The following is a 22,049-nucleotide window of genomic DNA, read 5'->3' on the forward strand; positions in this document are numbered from 1 at the left end:
AAAAATTTCTGTACAACACTGATATGAATAAATAGATTTATGTACAAAAAGAAACATTCATTTTACAGTACAGATAGGTTCTTTTGTTCTCATATATCCCAGATAGCTGGGTCAGCTGACGGCGGGCCACTCGTTCATCCAGGAGCTAAAAACAGACTGAACCCAGCATTCCTGCAGGTCCATGATGGTGTAAGTTTAGTGTCTGGAGAACCTGATAACCTGTTTGAAATCACAGCCAGAAAAAACGCTGATCGTCAGTCAGTGAGCGAGTTCACATCTAAACCAGTTTTTTAATCCAACAGAAATGTAAGTAGCTGATGAATTAAAGACGTCCGTCTGACACACAAAACTTTCCGACATTCCCACCAGGCTGCAGAGTCCTGATGATTTCAGATGTTTCAAGGGGAACTCGAGAATTTGTTGAGCTTTTAAAATATTTTCTGAAACAATGCAAATTTAGTGCATGCTTGCTACCTTAGCATGCTAAAGACTATACACAAGGCTAATGCTAGTCAGTGTTTTTGCACGTTTGGTCACAAACCAAAGAATGGAGCACATAATGTCGGCCCTATTACAACACTATTGGTTCGATAGAATGGTTACCAGAATTTAATCAGAGGAGGTTACGTGACTGAAGTCAGTCGGGTTCACGCTCTTCGGTGCTGGAAGAGTTCGTCAGCTCATCGGATGGAAGAGCATCCTGCCTGTGCGGCTAATGGAAAAGTCAGAGGACCACCTGTGTAATTAGGATTCATCCTCTGAGGAAGAAACTTTGTGTCAGTGTCTGATAAGTGCCGAGATATTCATCGCCTCTCTGCTAGCTGAGCTAAAGGTCTTCAGCTCCAGCTGCCCCTCTTTATTCTGAAACAACTTTTCTCTGACCAGCTTTACCGTCGACCTTCCAATAAAGAATCGTTCTCTCAACCTCCTCAGCCCGTCTCGTATCTGACCTTTGACTTCACTCAGGAGGCATCTGACAGGAAATTCTCGCCCTGACGTTTTCATCTCATCAGAATGAGCAAAAACAACCTTTGCATGTTGAGTCTACTCCGCCCGTTTCTTTGCAAACACTGCAGACACGCTCCTGACGATCCCTCGGACGCCGGCCATGCTTTTTCTTATAGCTCGTGTCTCTTTCACGAGGTCGACCAGGCGGTGAAACACCAGCAGGACGCCGTGGTACGTCTCTGCCGCGGACACCTCGAAGAAGCCACACTGTTGGGACAAGGCCAGCAACCGTCCCTCCTTGCCAGAGACGCTGCGGTGCCGCTGCAGGTCGCGTTTGTTTGCCACGATGATGATGGGGACAGAGGACGGCTTCCTGCTTCGACGTATCTGCTGCAGCTGCTGCTGGACAATGTCGAAGCTGCTGCGATCACACATGTTGTAGACGAGGATCATCCCGTCAGCCCACTGCAGCTGTTTGTCGCTGACGGAGGAACTCTTCTCTCCGGGCTGTGGAGAAAGCAAACGCACAAACTCTAAAATTCATGCTCACATCATTATTTATGGTGTTAATATGCAAATTTGTGCAAAAAGGTTCCCCAAACTAATCTGTCGAACTAAACTAACCACACGCTCGATATAAACGATTGGTCCTCAGTCTGCATTCTGTCTATTGACCATCAGGGGGCGACTCTTCTGACGTTCCTTGGTATAGAGCTCTATTGGAGACACTTGACCTATGACCTTAGCAAACACTTTCCCCATGTTTATTTTATTAATCATGTTTACCTCAGATTTAAGATGCCCTTTAATCACCATGGATACTGATGTGTGGTACCTGCTCCATCTTTAGCACTGACCTTTATTATATTTTTCAAATCTGTTTGCTCAGCCACAATTTGGGAACCAAAAAGGTGTTTTAATATAAAGGATCACATTTTAAAGAGCTGGAAATACACCTGTGTGTGTGCGAGGTGCAGCCAGGTGGAGACCTACCTGTGCATACTGAGAGTCCCAGATGTTGAAGCAGATCTCCTGCCCATCAATTCTGTCAACTCGGCTGTAAACTGACTCTGAAAGAACGCGAGATAAAGGGGAAGCGTGAATAAATATTCATAGTACTGACACTGAATAATGATTTCGATCAGTCGGAGCATGTGAACACAGACGTTCTCTCTGACTGAGCAGACAGAGCTCTCACCGATGTCGCCGTACTCGCTGATGAATCTCCTGGTCAGAAATCTGACGGTGAGAGCTGCACAGAGAGAAAAGATCATTAGATCAAAGAAAACACTGCAAAGTAAAAACAGAAATCAGAACATTGAAATATGTTCATAGCTGACTACAGAGCTGCTTCCTCTGAGCAACATTTGAGCTAGAAAACTAGAAATGAAGTGAAAATACGAGAAGAGAAACATAAAGAGGAGGATATTTCTAACGAATCAACATGAAAACGTTCTGTAAGCAAAGGTGAAATATTCTGGAAATGAGCCAGTTTGATCTTTACTCACCGGACTTGCCGACATTGTGAGCTCCGAGCAGCAGGATGTTCACCTCCACCCTCTGCTGGTTTCCCTCCATCGCCTCCATACGACTTTTCTCCTGTACCACCATCAGGAATCAGTTCAGGTTTGCTGACAATAGATGCCAAAGATCTGGAGGCGCCGCTTCAGATCGCCGGCTTATGTACCCCGTGTGGGCGGGGCTTCGGAGCTGTGAGTCACAGCCCAGTCTGACTGCAGCCCGTGCTTGGTGGAGGGTCTTATCTGGAGTCTTATTACAGCAGTAACGAGGCAGATATGGAGGCAGATATGAGCATCTTTGTGTACGTGCTTGTGTTGGTGTCTTTTTGAGGGTATTTCAGGGCTTTCACTAATTGTGGGAACATTTTAGGACATTTTTGCACCACTCTGATTGGTGGGTGGGGGTGGGAGTGGGGTGGTGGTGATATAATGACCTTTCTCTGTTGTTTACAACCTTTCTGCTTTTATACCATCTGACCTGTTTTGAAGTGAGGGGACATTGAGGGCGTGTCTCTGTCTCATTTTTCAGTTATTGGGACATTTTTGCATCGTGTGAAAATCTGCAGATTTGTGCAGCTGGGTTCGTCTCAGTGGGGAAAGACTATGTGCTGCAGAGCGCGTCGATTAAACGACGAGCTTCGTTTCTGTGCCTCTTTGGCTCCACCTGCTGGCTCCCAGCTGAACAACCTTATTCTTCCTGTTTTTCTTCAGCAGCCGCAGAACTTAACTGATTATTATTTTCCTCAACAAATCATTTAATTTGATATCAAATTTCATTTCATTTCCAACAAATTTAGACCAAGTTATCTGATCTTTATTCATTACTGGATCCCTCGGGGCCATATTTGGTGTATAAATCATGCAGACAAATATGTGACCTTTGTATCGTCGACTCTAAGACTCTCGAAGTCCTCGTGTACCTAAAAGTTTACACTTAATCATTTGGTTTAAACGCGGTTTGTCCCACCGCACGATTTTCAGCCTACTGAGAAATTTCAATAAGACAACGATCAAAGTCTCACGGGGTTTCCACAGCGGATGGTGCATTTGGCAGACTTTCACGGCATCCTGATGCAAGCACAAAGGAATTTGTGTTCCGAGTAAAGATGTGATTTACAGTCACGTGAAAAAAATATTTAATGGTATTTTTTAAAACACAGCCCAACATTTTCTTTGATAAAATGTACAGCCGAAGAAGAATCCACGTTTAGATTTGAATTCTTGTTCTGATTCCCGTTTCCCTTTTTCAGTAGATTTTTATTTTTTCGATGAGTCATCAAAGTAAAATTATTTCAAATTCCTAAAAAAAGGGAACATAAACACAGACTTTCACAATAAAGTTTGAACACAGGTATGTGCATGACATCGAACTGCGCACACAAAGAAACGAGTCAGCGTTCCCCAACCAACACCAGGGGAAACATGAACCGGCTCATTGGTTCCACAGACGTGTGACTGGGATCCGTTTGGACACGACAGCTTTGACATATAATTATTAAAGAAAGAGAAGACAGCGACATGAAGTGATTAGAAAACAAATCGCGTCATAAAGCTGGAATGAAAGAATAAACAACAGCTGAGACCTCAGCAGGATGTGAGTCAAATACTGAAGACAAAGATCAAATACAGAGTCGCCTGTTACAATAAATCACATGTCGACTGAATGTTCACAGTAAATACACGAGACTCATCTCAGATACAAAGCCAGTCAGTTATGGAAAAGAACGTTTATTTTAATGTTATATTTTTATATATGTTAAACAAAGTAAATTCTCTGCGTATTTCATCGTAAGAGAAAAAACAACGTTCGTGTAAAACATGAAATATCAAACGAGAAAACTCGGACTAACCTGTAAACATGTCACGCTACTCGCTGCAGGCGTGCGCGCCTCAGCTTTCAGGGGAAATACCAAAAATTAGAACACGTTATGGCTGATCAGCTGCCAAAGAGATGAAATCTGACAGTAGTAAAGGTAACAATACTGCCACCGAGGACTCGCTGTAATTACAAAAGTAACAGCTTCCTGTCTGAATGAACGTGTCACACTCACTTTACATAAGGCGGTAAAATCGAGCCCGGCACAAAGTCTCAGATGAAATCACCCGTTTAATGTTTATAAAGTCAGAGCGCTCACAGCACGGACACTGGGCCGATCGATGCCGCCATCATTTCATCCCCTTTTGAAGAAAAATGTGAAATACTGAAAAATTATTGCCTCTAAGATGTGACCACTCCCAGAAAAATGAACTTTTTCATACCAAAAATATTGTTTTAAGTTCAGACCAAAATCATCGATTACGACTCGCAGATGCAGCGAACTGAGTGCAGAAATACAGAAGCGCTGGCGAGGACGCGTCCCGCCCACCGCAGAGGAAACCTTTAGCGGTTCTTCACGCTGTCAGTGAGAGACGACGGGGTTAATACTCCTGTGGGGTTACACGCGGCGGCCACTCAGAAACTGACTTCATCATCAGCGGCTGGGTTTCCAGGTTCTGTGGGCGGCTTTAAATTAAGGCACATGGTGTTTCTGAAAAATGCTTTTTAAAGTTACTCGTGCTGTAACTGTCTACAGCTGCCTGCTGTGAGCTCAGATGCTTCCTGTACATCAGAGTGCAGCACACCTGGAGGAGCTCCCCCTGCACCCCTGGAGGAGCCCCTGCACATCTGGAGGAGCCCCTGCACATCTGGAGGAGCTCCAGCACCGAGCGCACAGAGCCGAGCTTCCACCGATCAAATCTGCATCAGGACAGGTTTTTATTTTCTTTGAGCCGCTGAAACTCTGATTTTGGTTTTTAAAAGCAGCGAGGAAACAAACCGATGAAGGCGGAGCAGACGAGCGTGTTTCCGGTCACACGCACGGTTAGTCGCGTCGTTTCCATCGCGCTACGTTCAGTCTCGCTGGGCTTTTCACACAAACTTATGACATCTGAAGACGGCCCCTTGCTACAGGAAACTGCGACGGGCAGTTTCTCCTTCATTTTATGTGTAAAGGTCATATACGAACTATTGCTGAGGTCACTCGTACATTCATGGGTTAAAAAAGAAAAAAAGCAGCTGTGCAGAGTTTTCTTGGTCATTTAAAACCTCCTCAGTCATCGTCTCTCTTTCTCCTCTTTGGACCAGGACTTCCCTTTAGATCCAGAAAGTCTCTCAGTCTCTTCCTGAAGTCCTCGAGTTTGGATTCCGGTATTAACCCTTCTTCTTTTTCCAACTTTAACCTCTCGTCTTCTCGGCCATGCTGCGATCTGCTTGCGTGTCCAGCGGCAGTTTGCGGGTTTGAGTTCGGTGCGGTGAGGAGTGAAGGATGGAGCTCCGAACTCAGAGTTTCCACCAACTTCATCCGGAAACTTTCCCGCAGTTTCTGCAACTCGTCGTCCTGAAAACAGCAGAGAGAAGGCAGAGTGACGGCTCGTCCTGCTGCTCAGTTATCTCAGCGAGTCTGCGCTGAAGCCGAGCGTCGGCAGCTCGGCGTCACTGAAAGAAGCCAAAGCTCGCGCGTCAGCTGCACGGCAAACATGGCTGCAGGCGGTGAAATCAGCCCTAAATTCTGATTATTTATTTTCAAATTATACGTCCAACATCTTCAGACGTGAAACACCTGTGAGGACGAGAAAGGAAGCCGGCGCATCGACGCCACACTCACAGCAGTGCTCGATGAGGTCGAGAATAATTAGCCGACACTAGCGGACAGGTATCACCTGAACAGGTAAGACTGACTCCAGGTCATTTTCCTGCTCTCTCTTTAAACTCGGGGAACTAACAGTAGCAGCAGGTTAACAGGAAGCACGGCTTTCGCAGCCGCTAAAAAGGCGCCGTATCCTTCAGGTTTCTTTGACGTTTCAGGGACAGGTGCCGCGGGGTGAGGGGCGGGGAAAAGCTGATCAGGACCACAGACTCTCACATCCACAGCACAACTCTGCTGCTCTTATCACCGAGGCAACGCCACTCAGGCTTCATGGTAAAACTCTGCCTCCTAGTGGTGAAAGTTTAAGGTACAGTTTTAAAACAAATACCTGCATAAAAAAGTTGGACGTTATGAAGGCGAGCCATATTTTACTTTGTGTCCTTATAACTGAGCAGCTGTGCTCACAAGCACAAACAGCCCTTTAGAGACCTGGATTATTATTATTATTATTATTATTAATGGAATAATTAATGTGTTTCATCCATCCGGCATTTTAATTTCATGATAGTATCAAAAAGTACAGTTTAACACCGTCTCATTAATTCATTAAAGAGAGACAAACAGTTCATCGGCTCCGTGTTTGACTCCACCTGCTCCGTGCGTACCTGAGAGGCGTCTTTAAACAGAGTCCACATGTCAGAGACGAGCTCCGCGGCCGTTTGATACGGAGGAGGCCGGCGGAGGGTCAGGCGGTCCGATATAGACTTCAGCCGAGACAAACCGCCAAACTGAAGAGAAGAAAACAGAAAGTCTTCATCGCTGTGACCTGATCAGGCTGCAGGAGCGCCACCTGCTGGTTCAACGACAGCTACAGGAGACCCTTTATTTTTCGTTTCCCAGGTTTATTTTCATTCATGCACCTTTTATGAAGTGTATAAACTTGTTAGCTGCTAAAAGCTTCTACTCTGACTGGAGCTTTGTTCAGACTGACCTGAGAGCACCGACTGCAGACTTCAACCTTCAGATGCAGAACGAGACACTCGCACCTCTGAAAAACAAAAACAGACACAACACACAAAACTTTAGAAGAAAATCTACCACAAACCGATGGAGACGAGAGTCACGTTGTGAAGTGAGGTTCATGAGTAAGCGTTTGTGAGCAGACGCTGACCCTGAGGCTCTGCAGACTGAGGCTGGTGCGCTGAAGTCTCTCGGTGCTGTAGGGGTCCGACGGGTCTGACAGGTTCTGACATAATGAACAGGCCCACTCTGACCTGCAGGACAAGGTCAAACAGCAGAGGTCACTTCACTGTGTGATGTTACTGACACTCATAGTATGCACTTCCTGCAGAGGTTTTGATGCTCAATCACCAGGTAAGGAAGACCCAAAGAGCTGATTCTGTTCATCTGGACGTTTCCAGAGAAACGTTTCGTCATCATCAGGTGACGTCTTCAGTCTCAGCTGACTGCAGGTCTCAATCTTATAAACAGGACATTTGCACAATGACTGAAACCAGCCCACTGAGGAACAACGGGCTGTGAGGTCAGTTCCTTCAGCATTAAGACTTGTCATGACAGCAATTTGCAGTACGGCTGTTCGATATAACCATATATATCCATCGTTTCATTTTACGCTATCGTTTGTTTCGTGGTGTCGAAAAATAAACTGTTTACGTCAATATTTTTTCATGTTCTGATGTCACTGTAGTGACTATATTCATTTCTTAAAGTTCTCTCTTTCTCTTATATGTAATATAACCACACTACAGACGGACAAGCGCCTGTTTTTATGCGTTGTCGTTAGCAACAACGACGGTAACAGCATCGCGTGTCCGCTTGTTTATGTTCCACATAAACCTTTCACAATAAAGCTCAAGATCCTGTTGAGACTTTTCAAAATAAACTGAATCACATGAAAGATGCAGATTATTTACGGATGAAAATTTAAAAAAAGAGCCGCCAGGAGCTAAAAAATAAACCTTAGACTCAAACGTTAGAACAGGCTTTTCCCCGCAGCACGCCGTGTAATAAATACTCACAAAGAAAACGGCGCCGTTACAACTTATGTCTAAAAATGTGTCGTTTCATGCATCGGTTAAAACACTCGACTCCAGCTGGAAACACTTCACACAAGTCGAGCTGCTCGAGATTCACAGAATTTACATAAATGTTAAACTTTTGTGACTTATATGGTTATCGGGACGATAGACGTCTTATATCGGGATATGAGATTTTGGTTAAATCACACAGCCTGATTTGCATATCAATGCTGAAGGAACTGACCTCCCAGCCCATTGTTCCCTCAGTGGGCTGTTTCAGTCATTATGTAAATGTCCTGTTTATAAGATTGAAACCTGCAGTCAGCTGAGGCTGAAGACGTCACCTGATGATGACGAAACGTTTCTCTGGAAACGTCCAGATGAACAGAATCAATGTTAAGAGACTTCCTGCAGAGGTTTCATAATAAAAGTAAATCAGGAAAGAGTTGAGTTTTGTTCATAATAACTTAAAATGAAAAAAAAAAAAACTTTTTGAATAGGCTTTAGATTGATTTTCAATCCAATGGTCACACATCAGTGGACTTCAGTCATCTTAAAGAAGCAAAAGGATAAAAATTATTTTTCTTACCAAAAGTCGAGTCCAACTGGGGGGACGTGGCAGTCTCTGTGGTATCCTCGACCACAGGCAGAGCAGATGATCGAAGTGCCGGGCGATGCACAAACCGAGCAGGCAAGAATCTCCAGGGTTATCGGAGAGTCTGGGGACGATTCCGGCTTCATGAAATCCTCTTTGTCAGCCGGCCCGTCTTCGGCATCGGACTGCAACGGAGCACAACGACGACAGTCTCTTAAAGCTGAGCGGTTCATTTTATAATCCAACTTTCTCAAGTTTGCCTGGGTTACAGATCGTGCATCCTACCTGACAGTCGTCGCTCATTTCCTCCAGGTAAATCTCATCTTCAGTCTCTCCAGGTAACAGACGAAAACTGGGAAGGGACCGTCCAAATCTTGGCAGGGACACAGGCAGTCTCAACACGGACACTTTGGGCTGCCACCGACTCAGACTGAAGTCCTCCTGTCCAATCACGGCGCTCAGCTCTTCGATGTCCTTGTCAGGAGTTACCAGTGTTGGTAAGTCGTCTTTTGGCTCGAGGGCGTTCGGTTTTGCTTCGTCAGAGACACAAGTGGCGTGCTCGGTTTCTTTCGTTTCCTGGACCTCCTCAGTATCTTGTATAGTGCTATCACAGCGAGAGTCAACCACCAAGCCCTCCACGGGAACCTGCTGAGTCTGTTCCTGAGGGGAGGGGGGATGAAGTGTGCTGTCGACTTCCTGAAGCGAGGACAAAGGGCTGCTGGGTAAAGCCGGGCTCGTATCCTCCATGGTTTGCTGCTCTGACGGTAACGTGCCGCTCGGTCCGTCGCAGCTAGAGTTTCCCGCAGAAGTCTCTGGACTCACTTCTGTGATGCTGCTTTCCTCGAGGCCGCTTCGTTTCTGCGCCGAGGCCGGATGGAAAGCGCGATGATCAGGCAGCCTGATGAGAGCAGTCTCGTTGAGCAGCACCTGATACATACTCTGAGTGTTGGTCAGCATGACGATGGTGGGCTGGTTCCAGTGAGGACCAGCGGTTTGGTTCAGAACCTGCAGTGGTTGGACGGGTTTAAGTGAGGATAGAAACTGACCCGCCGACAGGGGGAACGTGGAGCCGGCAGGCAGCATGCTGAGAACAACTGAGGAACGGGAGGCGTCAGTTTGGGGGAGGAACAAATAGCTGGGAGATGAACAACTGGTGGCGGAGGAGGGAGAACTGATGAAGGACGACAAGGTTGGAGTGATAGAGGGAGCGAAGATCTGTGACGTACTGAGACTGCTGACTGGAAAAAGCGAGTGAGACGTGTGGAGCAGCGAGCGAGACGTGTGGAGCAGCGAGCTGTGCGCCGCTGTGGAGCAGGTGGTGCTGGGCGGGGTGGCAGAGGAGGAGTATACGAAAGCTACAGAGGACGAAGTGGACGAGGAATTCCAAAGAGATGAAGGAATGCTGACGGGAACAGGCGAGGCAGCGTTACTGCTGGTCAGAACAGCAAAGGTGGATGTGGGTGGGCTGGTGGAGGAGGAGTTTATGGTTGTCGAGGAGGTGGTGGTGGCATCAGAGTTGACTGGAACAAGTAGGTTAGGATTACTGAAGTCACTTGTTTGGGGGAGGAGGCACCAGGAGGACACGGGACGGGCGGAGTTTAATGTGGAGGAGGTGGCTGGAGAACCAGCCAACACCATGCTTGAATGTGTAACAAGAGGTTTGAACTGATTCGGAGAGGCGCTCGGCGAGTTAGAAATCTGAGCAGGTGGGCAGGTGGAAGAGACGGTTGGAGGAGAAACAGATGAGAGGCAGGCGGAGGAGGACAGACGAAGATTAGACTGATCGTAGGGCAAGAGCCACGCCGAAGGGCGACACGTGGAACTATCTGGAACAACCAGGTTAGTGACACGGCTGTCGAGAGTCTGGAAAACAGACGCGGTGGTGGCTGCTGGACAGGTGGAGGTGGGAAGAGGGGTGGATAAGGAGGAGGGGGGAAACGCAGACAACTGATTGGTTAAATGTGGTGACGAGAAGCTACTGATGGTAACAGGTGTGTCGGGGGAGGTGTTGGCTTGAGCGATGGAGCCGGTGAACACTGGATTGGTGGAGGTGGAAGGAGTATAAGAGGAGGTGGAGGAGTGGGGAAACATGGAGGTTGTGGAGGATGGAGGAATAGTGGGCTGACTGGACACAAGTGCTGACAGACTGGGACGGGTGGAGATGAAAGGAGTGATGGAGGAGGGAAACATGGCGATCGTGGAGGACAGAGGAACGCTGGGCTGAGCAGACACAGACGTTGATGGTGGAGGGAGAACACTGGTAGTAGCTGGTGGGTTACAGTTCATAGCTTTGCCAGTTTGAGGGGTGCTGTCAGTGGGCAATGGAAAGGTGGAGGTGTGAGCAGGAGGGGTAATGGAAGTGGAGCAGCTGGATAAGAGCGTGCACAAAAGAGAGGCACGGCTGGTTGGAGCGCCTGGGGCATTACAGGATGGGGGGAGGGGCCTGTTGGAGGTTGCAGGAGAGGTGGCGGTTGGAGGGAGAGCATGACTCAACTGACCCGATGGGGAACTCGAGGGCGGAGATCGAGGATTGACCGAATCCTGAGTGCCAACCTGGTTGTGAGTGAGGAGATTATAAAGGGTTAGGTTGGGCGAAAATTTCCAAAGGGCCGAAGATGAACTTGACTGTGAGGATGGAGAAGGTGTAGCAGCACAGTCATCAGGAACAGGTGTAGCACTGGAACCGGCCGTCTCAGTTTGGGGGCCGGGGGATGCCAGACAGGTGGAGGGAGACTTGAAAGAAGTGGAGTCTGTTCCATGTGTGGGGGCAGATGAGGATGTAAACGACAGATGAAGCGAATGAGAAGCAGAGGCGCTGTCCATCACGGTGCTGGAGATGGGGTTGCAGGTGGAGGTGGGAGGAGGGGCAGCAGGAGTCGCCGGAGTTCCTGTGTTTTTATCCAAGGTTGGTGGCACAGCGAAAGGGATCCAGGAAACATGAAGGTTACCTGGAAACCGAAACAATGGAGGAAGAGGAGATGGAGGAGGGTGCAGCAATTATTTTCTCTCGATTAAACTACATCCAAACTCAAACAGCATCGACATGAACTCTGAGCTCGTAAAATGATTCGGTTTGGTTTCCACACGTACGGCCGAGCATCCGCTGCAAAGCTGAAGACAACATAACAAACAGATACACGAGCGGACTTACAAAGCTCAGAGAGGGTTTCCTCGTAACCCAACTTGGTAATGAGCTTCACTTCAGGCATTTTCAGAGGGGGGTCCGAGTCCTGATCTAGAAGCTCCTTCATTTGGGTTTTAATCTGGCAGAGAAAACAAAGCACGGATAAAATGGTTGGTTCACCGTCTACGCTCTGCATCACCAGATTAACATTTTCTGCACAACTTCTGTTTGTTTGCAACAGTGTTGCGTTTTGTTTTCAAAGATTTTTATAAACAATGATTATCTGATATGATTGGGGGACGCTCATAGGGATCCCTGTGCATGACTTAAGAGTCACATGATGTGCGAAACGTCCCTTTTTAGGGGTTTTAATCTTTGTTGAGCCAGATAAGGGAGGAAAGCCTGGCTTTGATGGACTTTAGTCTAACTCTGTGGGGACGTACCAGTGAGGACTGGCTCCTCCCACAGTTTCGCATCTACAGCAGACATTAGTGAAGATAGGCGACATCCATGAACATGGAAACAACTCCAGTCTCTTTGCTTCTAACTGTTGTTGTTAGATTTCTGTCATGACTGTTCATGTATGATTTACATGTTTAAACGTCTCTATCGCTCTGTAAAGACTTCAATATTCAATATTAGTCACACAGCATTTTGAGAGTCAGTGCGCCTCGCATGTTTTCATATTATGGTATGATGAGTACAGCTGCAGTGTGTCTGCCACATCTCTGTGTACCTGTGCGGTGTGTGAGAGCAGGGTCGGCAGGTCGGTGAGATTTCGGGCCTTTTCGAGCGTTTCCTTCATGGACATTTGGCTCTGCTGCAGCTGCTTCATCTTCACCATCCTCCCCTGAATCTGCTCACATTCCAGCTCATACACCTTCTACACACACACACACACACACACACACACACACACACACACACACACACACACACACACACACACACACACACACACACACACACACACACACACACACACACACACACACACACACACACACACACACACATCATTTTTTAGGCGCTCCATTTTTTTGTATTTTACCAGAAACGTTGGCGTGCGAGGCTGAGTGAGCACAGACGTTTGATACTGAGAGCAGCAGCAGATAAGACTCAAGGTTACGCTGAGGAGTGAAACTCACTGCAACAACTTCAGAGCACAGACTGAAAGACTTCTAAGAAACATCAGCAAGAAGAAAAATCTGTTCATAAATTCGGTTCCTATTTTGAGAAAAGATTTGAGTCACTTTCTAACAAATGAGAAACGTGCACTTGAAGCTGAGGCAGCGGATCAACTCTGGCTGCAGAAAACAAAGACTTAGATAGAGACGGGGACACTGCAGAGAGAAACAGGAAATGACATCAGCCTGCTAGATAGTCAACAATATTTAAAACAGCTGATGGATGTTACCTTTATGTCTTTGAGGAGTGACACCATTTTCGCTTTCAGAAGTTTAGCAAACGCGACGAATCCCGCCTGCAGCTCGGTCCTCAGACGAGACTCTGTTTGCTCGATGCTCTGCAGCCTGAAACACAGCAGAAGCACGAGGGGGGGTTATTTTCCAGAAAGTCCTCAGACGGGACAGCGAGCACCTGAGGAAGGTTCAAGTTATTAATACTAAGTAGGAATGAGGTGGCGAGCTTTACCGCGTGGAGACTCAGAACAGTGAAATTCAGTGAATGTAACACAAATTCTCTGAGTGTTTCCAAACATGAAGATAACGAGTAAAAGTCTGTGTGAGGATTCACAGCAGCGCGGAGGCTGACAGTGGGAGCGTTTCACGTTAACGAGCAATAACGACTTCAAACCCGACGCAGTATGGTGATGGGAGATCAGGAGGAGGCCCTGCAGCCTGTGGCGAGTGACACTTTGATCCTTTCCTGCTCCGTGTTTGAGACGTCACAGGTCAGGATGTTTATCAAGCCACGCTGCACACTTTCCAAGGGCAGCCACACATTATTCCCGTCCACGCTCTTCTGCTTATCGTTGTCAGGGTCACGGGGGGGTGGAGCCTACCCCGCAGAGTACACCCTGGACAGGTCGCCGGTCTGTCGCAGGGCCAACACGTAGAGACTGACAACCATTCACACTCACACACAGTATTCCCGTTTAAGAGTATTTCCAGTGCCACTGTGTAAATTGAAATGTTGTTTTTTTGCCCTCTGTGGCAGATTTCAGGCCCACAAATGATTCGACCAACACAGAACTGAACGTACAGAGACGGTGTTTTTGTGTTGGCCGGTCTGCACATGGTTAAAGACACCCGCTCTGCTGCTCCTCTGTACATTTACTCATAATCTGCTAAACGAAAACACATTTAAGAAGATTAAAAACACTCGAGCTGCTGATATACATTTCTGTTTGGTTCTGTGGAGTAAGGATTTATTCTGCTGGTGAGCCATCGTCTTTTCAGGAAGTAAACAGTGAAATCATCAGTCGTACCTGGTCTCCATGTCCTGCAGACTCCGCCTCACCGTGTCCTCCTGCCTCGTCGTGGAATGAACGTACACGTCCAGCTGCTTCTTCAGGCTGACCACCGCCTCACTGACAAAGCGGTACCTGGAAACAAAAGCAGCTCACGGCTCAGTGTGCCGGCTCACGTCTGCACTACAACCACTTTAACTCGAGAACGCGTCCGACCCGGCTCACCTGTGGTTCATGTGAGTCGTCAGCTGGCAGTCTCTGCAGGTGAGCTGCTTACAGGTGAAGCAGATGAGTTGGAGTGGCTCAGATGGGTGGAGTCTGCAGAACTTGGTGGGAGAAGACAAGATGTTTCCTGAAGAGACACACACACACACACACACACACACAGATTATCACTTAGTTTGCTCACTGACCGTGATCTCGATGATTACTATAATATAACAGGTTGTAACAGATGAGGTAAAATCAGGTTCCCACTGAAACAGTCTCTGGACCGAGCGCCCAGACCTGAAACAAAGTATGAAAATAAAGTAAAATATGTAACAATGTAGTACAAATACTGAGTGTACGGTGTTTGATATTATCTGCGGGACTTTCCATTCGTTTCCACGTGTTGGGCTCAGAGCTCAGTGGAAGTTTGGCAGGTGAGGGAGACGCTGGAGTCCTGACACGCTAATGGTGTAAACACAGAAGCTGGAAAGCACCAGTGTTTCTGAGCTGAACACTGCAGAGACAGGCTGGGCTTAGCAGACCACTCCCCATTAAAGCGAGTCGTCGTTTCTACAGCTCGACCCGTCGGGTCAAAAAGACTAAACTCTGTCCGGCTGTTGGAGGATTCAGTTCTTCAACAATAAATAAAAACAGTGGACTGAAGCACCTCTGGCTGCTCCTGCTCTTGGAACCATCACATCCTGTTTCATTTGTATCAAACTCCAATTCATGAACCAAATACTTCACAAGTTGTGGCTTACACACACTTGGATGTGCTTCTACACTTTTACAACATAAAAGATCTTTTTGAAGCTCGTCACTAAGTCAAAGGTCAACAGCGACGGTCAGCTGACAGCAGAGAGCAGTTTCCCTCCAACAGAATCTGGATCTGGGTGTGGGTGGGGTTTTTTTACCTTCTGGCGGGTGATGGAGGAGCCTGTGTGATCTGGTCACCGTGACTCTGCGATGCGCCGACACACAGACGCTGCACAGAGCTTCATTACAGTCGAGACACCAACATGCGGCGGAGGCTGCGTCGCAGTTGCTGCACTGAGGAGATGAGAAGGTGGAGACGTTCACAGGTGAGACCGAACTCCAGCTGGAGGTCTTTTCTTTTATCAGTCAATTTAAATGCCATAAAAATCACACAAATTCACGTTTCCTGCACGTACGGACCACGGGAGATCCTGAAAGTGTGTCACAAGACAGAACGGTCTTCATAGGGCTCGTGGTGTCTTCACCAGCCTCACAGTGTTCTACGTGCATGCAAACACACACTCACACACATTTTCCACATGCTTGACTTTTGTTGCCATGATGCCAGGCATCTCAATGAGACTTTTTACCTGGATAAATAAAGGACTAATAATAATAAAATGCTGCTGCAGGATCATATGTGAATATTCTTTGGTTAAAAAGCTCAAAGCAGGAGATCCTGGTGCAGATACAGATAAATAAAATAAGGTTTGCTGGAGGTTCCCACGCCACCGTCTGAGTTACCTGCTGACTCAGGTTGTCTTCTGATGCTCCTGTCGCTTCCATGTTGCTCAGCAAAGTTGCTTCCTGAAAGACAGAAGCTGATGAAGTCCGGCAGCTATGATGAGAACATTTGTGGCGTTGGTGATGTGCCAATCTAATATGTGAATCAGTAATCAGTCTGATCCTGACACAAAAAGCTAGATCTGACATTGGTGACATGGTTCCCCTTTACTTTACCAGGCGACAGCAGCAGCTAGCGGGAGCGCTAACATAGCACGGAGGAAGTGATCCAAAGAAGCAGGTTCAACAAACTCTAAAATCAGAAACTCTTTGTTTTTGGTTCCAGAAAGGCTGATCACAGATTATGTGCAGGAGTAAAGAAAGTCATCATCAGTGGAGCTCTGATCCCAGGATTCCCCACAGCAAAGAGTAAATAAGGAGCAGAGCCTCCATGTTAGTCTTTGGACACAGTGCGCACCGTGATGTTCATCTTAATCAGGACGGGCTCGGGTCACTCTGTCATCATCATAAACATCCGCAACAGTTTATCAGCGTTTCAGTTTCTTAATCAAGTTTCATGTTGCCGACGGACGCCACAGGCTGTTTTTATAACACACCGTCTTTACTGTTTTATAACTTTATCTCATTTCAGCCTTCAGTGACAGACGGCAGCTTTCTCACAGACACGTAACTGAAAAAAATACAATTTGAATTTAAAGTTTTGTCTGTAAAGACAAACAAGCTGTAGGAAATTTCAAATCAATGTCTACATGTTGGTAATTTACATTTGAAATAGTTCAGCACAGTTTTGGAAGGATGGTCTCGTTAAATACAAACAGCTTACAGATCGTGGACAGAATAACAGTACGATCAGCTGTGATCAGATCCTGATCAGATATCATGCAACTGGATCCAGGTTGGAGTCTCCTGCCGTGTAGTCGGACCTACTGAGACTGATTTATGTGATTTATATTAATTTAAGAGACTGAATCTTTCAAAATGTTGAATTTATGAACAAATCGATACAAAATGTGAACACAGTGAAACTCACTTTAATCTCATTTCAGCCTCATCTTCACTCAGTGACGCAGGTCGTCCAAAGGGGGCACAGATATACGTATATATACCCTCACTGTGTTTACAGCCCCTTGCTGCACTTTAAGAAAATCTTCCAAGTGAACAGACTAAGCTCAGACAGTCTGTTACCATGGCAACTGACTCAGAGTTCACTCTCTTTAACAGTAAACCTGAGTTTCGCTCATCTGAGAGCTGCTATTAACGGTATTTGTAGTTTGAACGCTGATCATGAGTCTGCGCTCATGTTTGTGCGATGGTGCCGTTTTGTTGGTCACACAGCTGCAGCGTTCGTGCAGTCGCGTGGAGGACAGCGCAAAGGTTTCTGACTGCAACGCTGCTGCAGATGGACAGAAACAACTTTCTGGGAAACATCGTCCATTACGTCAGAGTCTGACCCCGCAGCTGTTGTAATAAAGGTCCATATGTGGCCTCTGCGGGCCCTCCAGAGCTGAGTCCACATACTACAGCAACCACGCTGCCACAGAAACAACCGCAACTCAGCGCGTCTCCTCTGAGCCACATCTGACACTGGGCTTCGTGGGTTTGTCACCCTCAAGTCCACCCTCACGGGGAAAACCGTTAGAGCCACACATAAAACACACGCAGGCGTGTCTGTGGAGGATCTCGGTCATCCAGGTCATGGAAGTTTCACCTCTCATCAGTCCTTCAGTTACAGGGTTTAGCGTGTCTCCACTAGTCACGTCACGGAGCGCGTCCCTGAGGGCCAAGGTGAGCCGAACATCATGTAAACACAGAGGAGCGTCCCAAACACCGCCATGACGTCATCGCGCGGGAAATGGAGTTTTTGCTTCCCACGGTCGCCAAGTGCTGGCTCGGGGCGTGGTCTGACGAGTGGCGCCGCGATTTGGCGCTGTGTAAATAAACCTGAGCTAGACCCGGACCCGAAACGCCGCTAAGGGGGCCGAGAGCCCCGTGTCAGAGACCAGCTCCGACACCGGAGGTTCAGCCGAGATGTCATGGACTCACCGTCACCGTCCGCTCCATCCACAGACACGCACACCGTCGACATTCACGGTAACACGAGTCCTCCCGGTTTAGCCTGGAACCAACAAGAACCGTTACAAACACAACACAGATATAACTTCCGCCCCGCTTCTTCTTCTGGTCCGCGCAGGTGACGTCCCGACTGTGAGCGTATTACCGCCACCTGCTGGTCGTCACCGGAAACCTGTGGTATTTACAGACCTGCTGCAGGTTTGGGAAACAGCGGAGCGTCAGAAACACGTTTATACACTCATCGACCACTTTGTTAGGTACACCTCGCTGCGAGTCCCTCACTAACATAAGGAAACACATTAGACATAAAAACACGTCATAAACATCAACCGTCACCTCTGTCCCGTTGTGTTGTTGTTATATTCATGGTGCTGGAAACCTTCCTCGGAGACGTGGGTCCACCACATCCCGGAGGTGCGCTGCTGGACTGAGATCAGGTGACTGTGGACCTTTCAACAGGTCAGTTTGCCCTCGTCTACCTGCCTGAATACACTGAGCTGCTGCCACGTGATTGGCTGGTTACATAATCAGGGCTCAACAGGTGTACCTAACAAAGTGTCCAGTGAGTGAATATATTGGATTTTAAATTTATTTTATTTTGTTAATATATATATTTACCTTTTTAAATGTATTATTATTTAAATACATTTGAGATGTTAACATGTTTTGAAAGTAATTTTATGTATTACTCTAAGATAATTAGCAAATTAGTAAAATAGAGTTTATTACTGGGAAATCGAGGTGGATAATAAAGAAAAGAAGGGGCGTGTCCTGTCTGTTTTCACTGTATCACTTCGCACCAAATGCAAAGATGCTAAAAACACAATTTTTTAAAAATAGATATCCTGATGTTACAACAAAACCGTGTCGGGCTGTGTCCTCAGTCTATAACAAGTTGAGCTTTTCTGCTCTTTCCAGAATTATAATAATTACAGCTTCACTCAAATATGGCTGAGGTGGTGAAGCAGCCCTGCAAACACACAAAACTCTGCTTCAGATTCAAATGAAGACACAAACCTGAGACCTGATGCAGCAGACGTGTTCAAGGTTTGATGCTGTGAGAAAAGCTTTATTACACTCACAGACTAGAAGTGCAGAAGAAGGTCAGAGAGGATGAATGCACGAGCACAGCTTACAGGGTATCACCTCAGTCTGGTTTCATGGTTTCACACTTCATTCCCTCACCATGTGGTGGTTGATGGAGGTCAGTCTGAGGACTCTTTGCTTCTCAAATGAATTTGAATAAGGCAGATTTTTGCATAAAGAAAAGACTCCTGATATCTTTAACCAAATAAACCTTAATGAGCGCTTACCTTTCCTGATACTACATCTGGATTTACATAAATTACGATGACCTTCTGATAGAGGAGCAGATGTTTATTATCTGGACGGTTTTAACTGTTTCCAGTTCAGCAGACTGGATGCTTCTCTTCATGTCAGCCGTTTTCTACATTTTGTGGCTCTATGAAGACAAGCTCACTAGAAAGAGAAGTGAGATGAAACATTCACTGATTCAGTCATTTAGCATCTTCTTGTAGCCATGGAAACGATTGTTATTGTAGGACTCACTGGGTTCATCAGTTGCACAAAGCACAGAAACGTGTCTCTCTTTCATATTGCAGCTGCTATCAGGCTCAGTACACAAACCTGAGCAACAGCATGAAGGTCGCCGCTCTGCTGGCATCAAACGCCTCTGATGAGGTCACCGTGCATGGAAATGGTTTGAACAGCAGCGGGTGTGGTCAGATGGCAGCAGTACCCAGCACAGACAATGGAGGTCGTGCTGGTCTGAAGCGAATCGTACCGATGGCGCAAACGTCAGGTAAATATGTGTGTTTTTGTCCTGTGTACTGTTTGTTTGTATACATGTCTTTCTTGCTGCTGTTACACCCAAATTTCCCCTTGTGGGACAATTAAAGGATTATTCTATTCTATTCTATTCTATTCTATTCTATTCTATTCTTTTCTAAATGGTTCAAACGGCTGTCGTGAAATCAATCCATGTAGAGCAGTGTCACAAACCATGGAAGCCCCAGAAAAGTGCAATGAAACGATGAGTTTATTAACAGCCCGGAGAAAACATCAACATATGTCTTCTGACCAAAATACATGTTGTGGACACTTATAAAGCAGTGGGGTACACGCCCCCCACGGTGTCAATGACAGATTAAAATAGGTTCCAGACATTAGTCACAGTTAATCGTACATTTTTAATAGCTATAACAGACATAGAACTTCTCTTTTCTATAACACCTTCCATACAAGGTAATAAACTTCAAGCCCTCTGGGTCTCTGAGGCTAATTATTGACTCTGATCATCTGTTACCAAGTAGAATAAAATATATTGAGACACCAAATGAGTTGAGGCCTCAGGCCGGACACATTCCTAGATTATATGTATTATATGTACTGTGAGCATGCATTGCAGTTATCCTTCTATGTTCTAGTTTCCCTCAGCATGGATCACCTGGACAGTCACGCCAGTGAAGCTTAAGACCCTCAATGAACCGAACATCAACTCAAAATAAGCTCAGATAGGCAATGTGTATAAAATACTTCTAACCGTACCTGTAATAAAAGTTAACATAATGGAAGGATCCTCAAATGGACATCTTCAATAAACAACTGTAATGCAGTATCAATACTGTGGGAAATATTATTAGATGAAATAATGCTGTAAAGAATGTTATTAATGCAGTTACAATGATGCAGATTATATGGCAGCAATAAAAGAATTTCTGTATCTCCACACGGCCCTTCATCACTCCGTCTGTGAGAGCGAGCACTGTGATGGTTTAGTCTGCACACTAGGACGGGATCAATGATTTATTCCCTGATTTTTTATTTTAGGTTACAAGCTGTAAAGATTCAGTGTTTGTCTGGATTTAAAATAATGTTACAGTCAAACAAAATGTTAGAGCTCTGGACAGAGTGCAGAACATGAATAATCAGTCTGTCTATGAGAGGTAACAGAGAACACGATAAACTATGTACTCGTGTTAAACTCGCGTTGATGATTGGGAGTCACTGGTCTTCATCCACTGACACCAAACACCAGTTCTGTATGGACCGCTAACCCTCACTGGTCTCATTGCTCTCCCGACTCTGTGATTAAACTCCAGGTCTGCTCTGCTCCCGTCTCTTCCAACAAAGGAACCTCTGGATTTATTTCTGGGAATAAACTGTTCAAATACTGTGCAATCATCATCTGTTTTTAGGTTTGGGTATACTTTAAATACGACAAAGCTGTGTTTCTGTGCTTTTTCCATGAACATTTGGACTCATGGTTGCTGCTTATTATCAACTAACTGTATTTTTTTTATCTCTTTCAGAAAAATCGAACCCATTAAAGCTGTAATTCTCGTGCTATCAGCTTAATGCATGATTAAAAAAGATATTTAGCAACAGTAACAGATTTCCCTTTTTTGGTTATCCGAGGGTTCGAGTAAAGAGGTGATCGTACACAAGTCCTCACTGTGTTTCTGTATGTAGCCGGTGTCCACACAAGAAAAGACCAGAGCCACAGAGGCTCCATGTAAACATATTACTCAGTTATATGTGAGGGGGCAACAAATCATTAACAAACTGGTTTAAATACATCATATAAAGTATAACTGTTTTCCTGATCTGACTGGAATTTGATGGAGAAAGTGCAGCTTCAGGTTGTTTAGTTCAAACTTAACTGTTAATAACTGAGTGAAACTGGATACATCCATGAGGCATTTTCTCTTATCTTCTTGCTGAATGATGACATATGGACCTTTGTTGAGTCCAAGCTTCAGATGAGTTCATTTTAAACATTTTGAACATTCTTCAGTCTCCCCAGCATTTTATTGCCAACTCATATACAGCTCCTCTTTAAGTTAAATAAATTCATCATTTATTGAAGCGGGGACAGGTTTCTGTTCAGCAGTCAGACCGACAGAGAGTCAGAGCTGTGTCGCATTTATTACAGTTTACACAATACAACACAACACCTCCCA

The 22,049-nt window shown here is 46.1% G+C and overlaps 2 protein-coding genes and 1 long non-coding RNA gene across 6 annotated transcripts; 1 reads left to right on the forward strand and 2 right to left on the reverse strand.

The window, feature by feature from the left end:
• Positions 1 to 22: 22 nt before the first annotated feature.
• LOC113031753 (ras-like protein family member 11B) lies at positions 23 to 2,625 on the reverse strand. The gene is made up of 4 exons (XM_026184130.2): positions 2,457 to 2,625; positions 2,147 to 2,200; positions 1,942 to 2,018; positions 23 to 1,455 (listed from the first exon to the last, which is right to left on the reverse strand). Exons 1-4 carry the CDS (start codon positions 2,557 to 2,559, stop codon positions 1,045 to 1,047), a joined length of 645 nt encoding a protein of 214 aa, XP_026039915.1. The 5' UTR covers positions 2,560 to 2,625; the 3' UTR covers positions 23 to 1,044.
• Positions 2,626 to 3,587: 962 nt separating this feature from the next.
• On the reverse strand, positions 3,588 to 18,542 carry trim33l (tripartite motif containing 33, like). 4 transcript variants are annotated; one of them, XM_026184126.2, is made up of 15 exons: positions 18,403 to 18,542; positions 18,037 to 18,109; positions 15,994 to 16,056; positions 15,408 to 15,543; positions 14,509 to 14,635; positions 14,302 to 14,418; positions 13,270 to 13,384; positions 12,589 to 12,735; positions 11,880 to 11,991; positions 9,014 to 11,676; positions 8,723 to 8,913; positions 7,266 to 7,368; positions 7,086 to 7,142; positions 6,760 to 6,882; positions 3,588 to 5,845 (listed from the first exon to the last, which is right to left on the reverse strand). In XM_026184126.2, exons 1-15 carry the CDS (start codon positions 18,471 to 18,473, stop codon positions 5,558 to 5,560), a joined length of 4,386 nt encoding a protein of 1,461 aa, XP_026039911.1. In that variant the 5' UTR covers positions 18,474 to 18,542; the 3' UTR covers positions 3,588 to 5,557. The 4 variants fall into 4 exon arrangements, with proteins under 4 accessions (XP_026039911.1, XP_026039913.1, XP_026039912.1 ...); XM_080308584.1 differs by lacking the exon at positions 3,588 to 5,845 and adding an exon at positions 5,869 to 6,442; XM_026184128.2 differs by lacking the exon at positions 18,037 to 18,109 and having other exon boundaries at positions 18,403 to 18,517.
• On the forward strand, positions 18,390 to 21,477 carry LOC145432003 (uncharacterized). Its single transcript, XR_013912344.1, has 3 exons — positions 18,390 to 18,525; positions 19,689 to 19,888; positions 21,399 to 21,477. It is a non-coding gene; the product is annotated as an uncharacterized LOC145432003 (long non-coding RNA).
• The last annotated feature ends 572 nt before the right edge of the window (positions 21,478 to 22,049 follow it).

The sequence above is a fragment of the Astatotilapia calliptera genome, chromosome 11 (assembly GCF_964374335.1).
Source record: "Astatotilapia calliptera chromosome 11, fAstCal68.1, whole genome shotgun sequence".
NCBI classification, from domain to species: Eukaryota; Metazoa; Chordata; class Actinopteri; order Cichliformes; family Cichlidae; genus Astatotilapia; species Astatotilapia calliptera.

Excerpts from the sequence above, each read along its gene's own strand:
- LOC113031753 (XM_026184130.2), bottom strand. The coding sequence starts at position 2,559 with ATGGTGGTACAGGAGAAAAGTCGTATGGAGGCGATGGAGGGAAACCAG. Across the intron at positions 2,019-2,146 it reads CAGCGAGTACGGCGACATCG|AGTCAGTTTACAGCCGAGTT; the intron begins GTGAGAGCTCTG and ends GCGTTCTTTCAG. Across the intron at positions 1,456-1,941 it reads GGGACTCTCAGTATGCACAG|CCCGGAGAGAAGAGTTCCTC; the intron begins GTAGGTCTCCAC and ends CTTTCTCCACAG.
- trim33l (XM_026184126.2), bottom strand. The coding sequence starts at position 18,473 with ATGTGGTGGACCCACGTCTCCGAGGAAGGTTTCCAGCACCATGAATAT. Across the intron at positions 12,736-13,269 it reads CACTCCTCAAAGACATAAAG|AAGGTGTATGAGCTGGAATG; the intron begins GTAACATCCATC and ends GTGTGTGTGTAG. Across the intron at positions 5,846-6,759 it reads TGTTTAAAGACGCCTCTCAG|GACGACGAGTTGCAGAAACT; the intron begins GTACGCACGGAG and ends TGCTGTTTTCAG.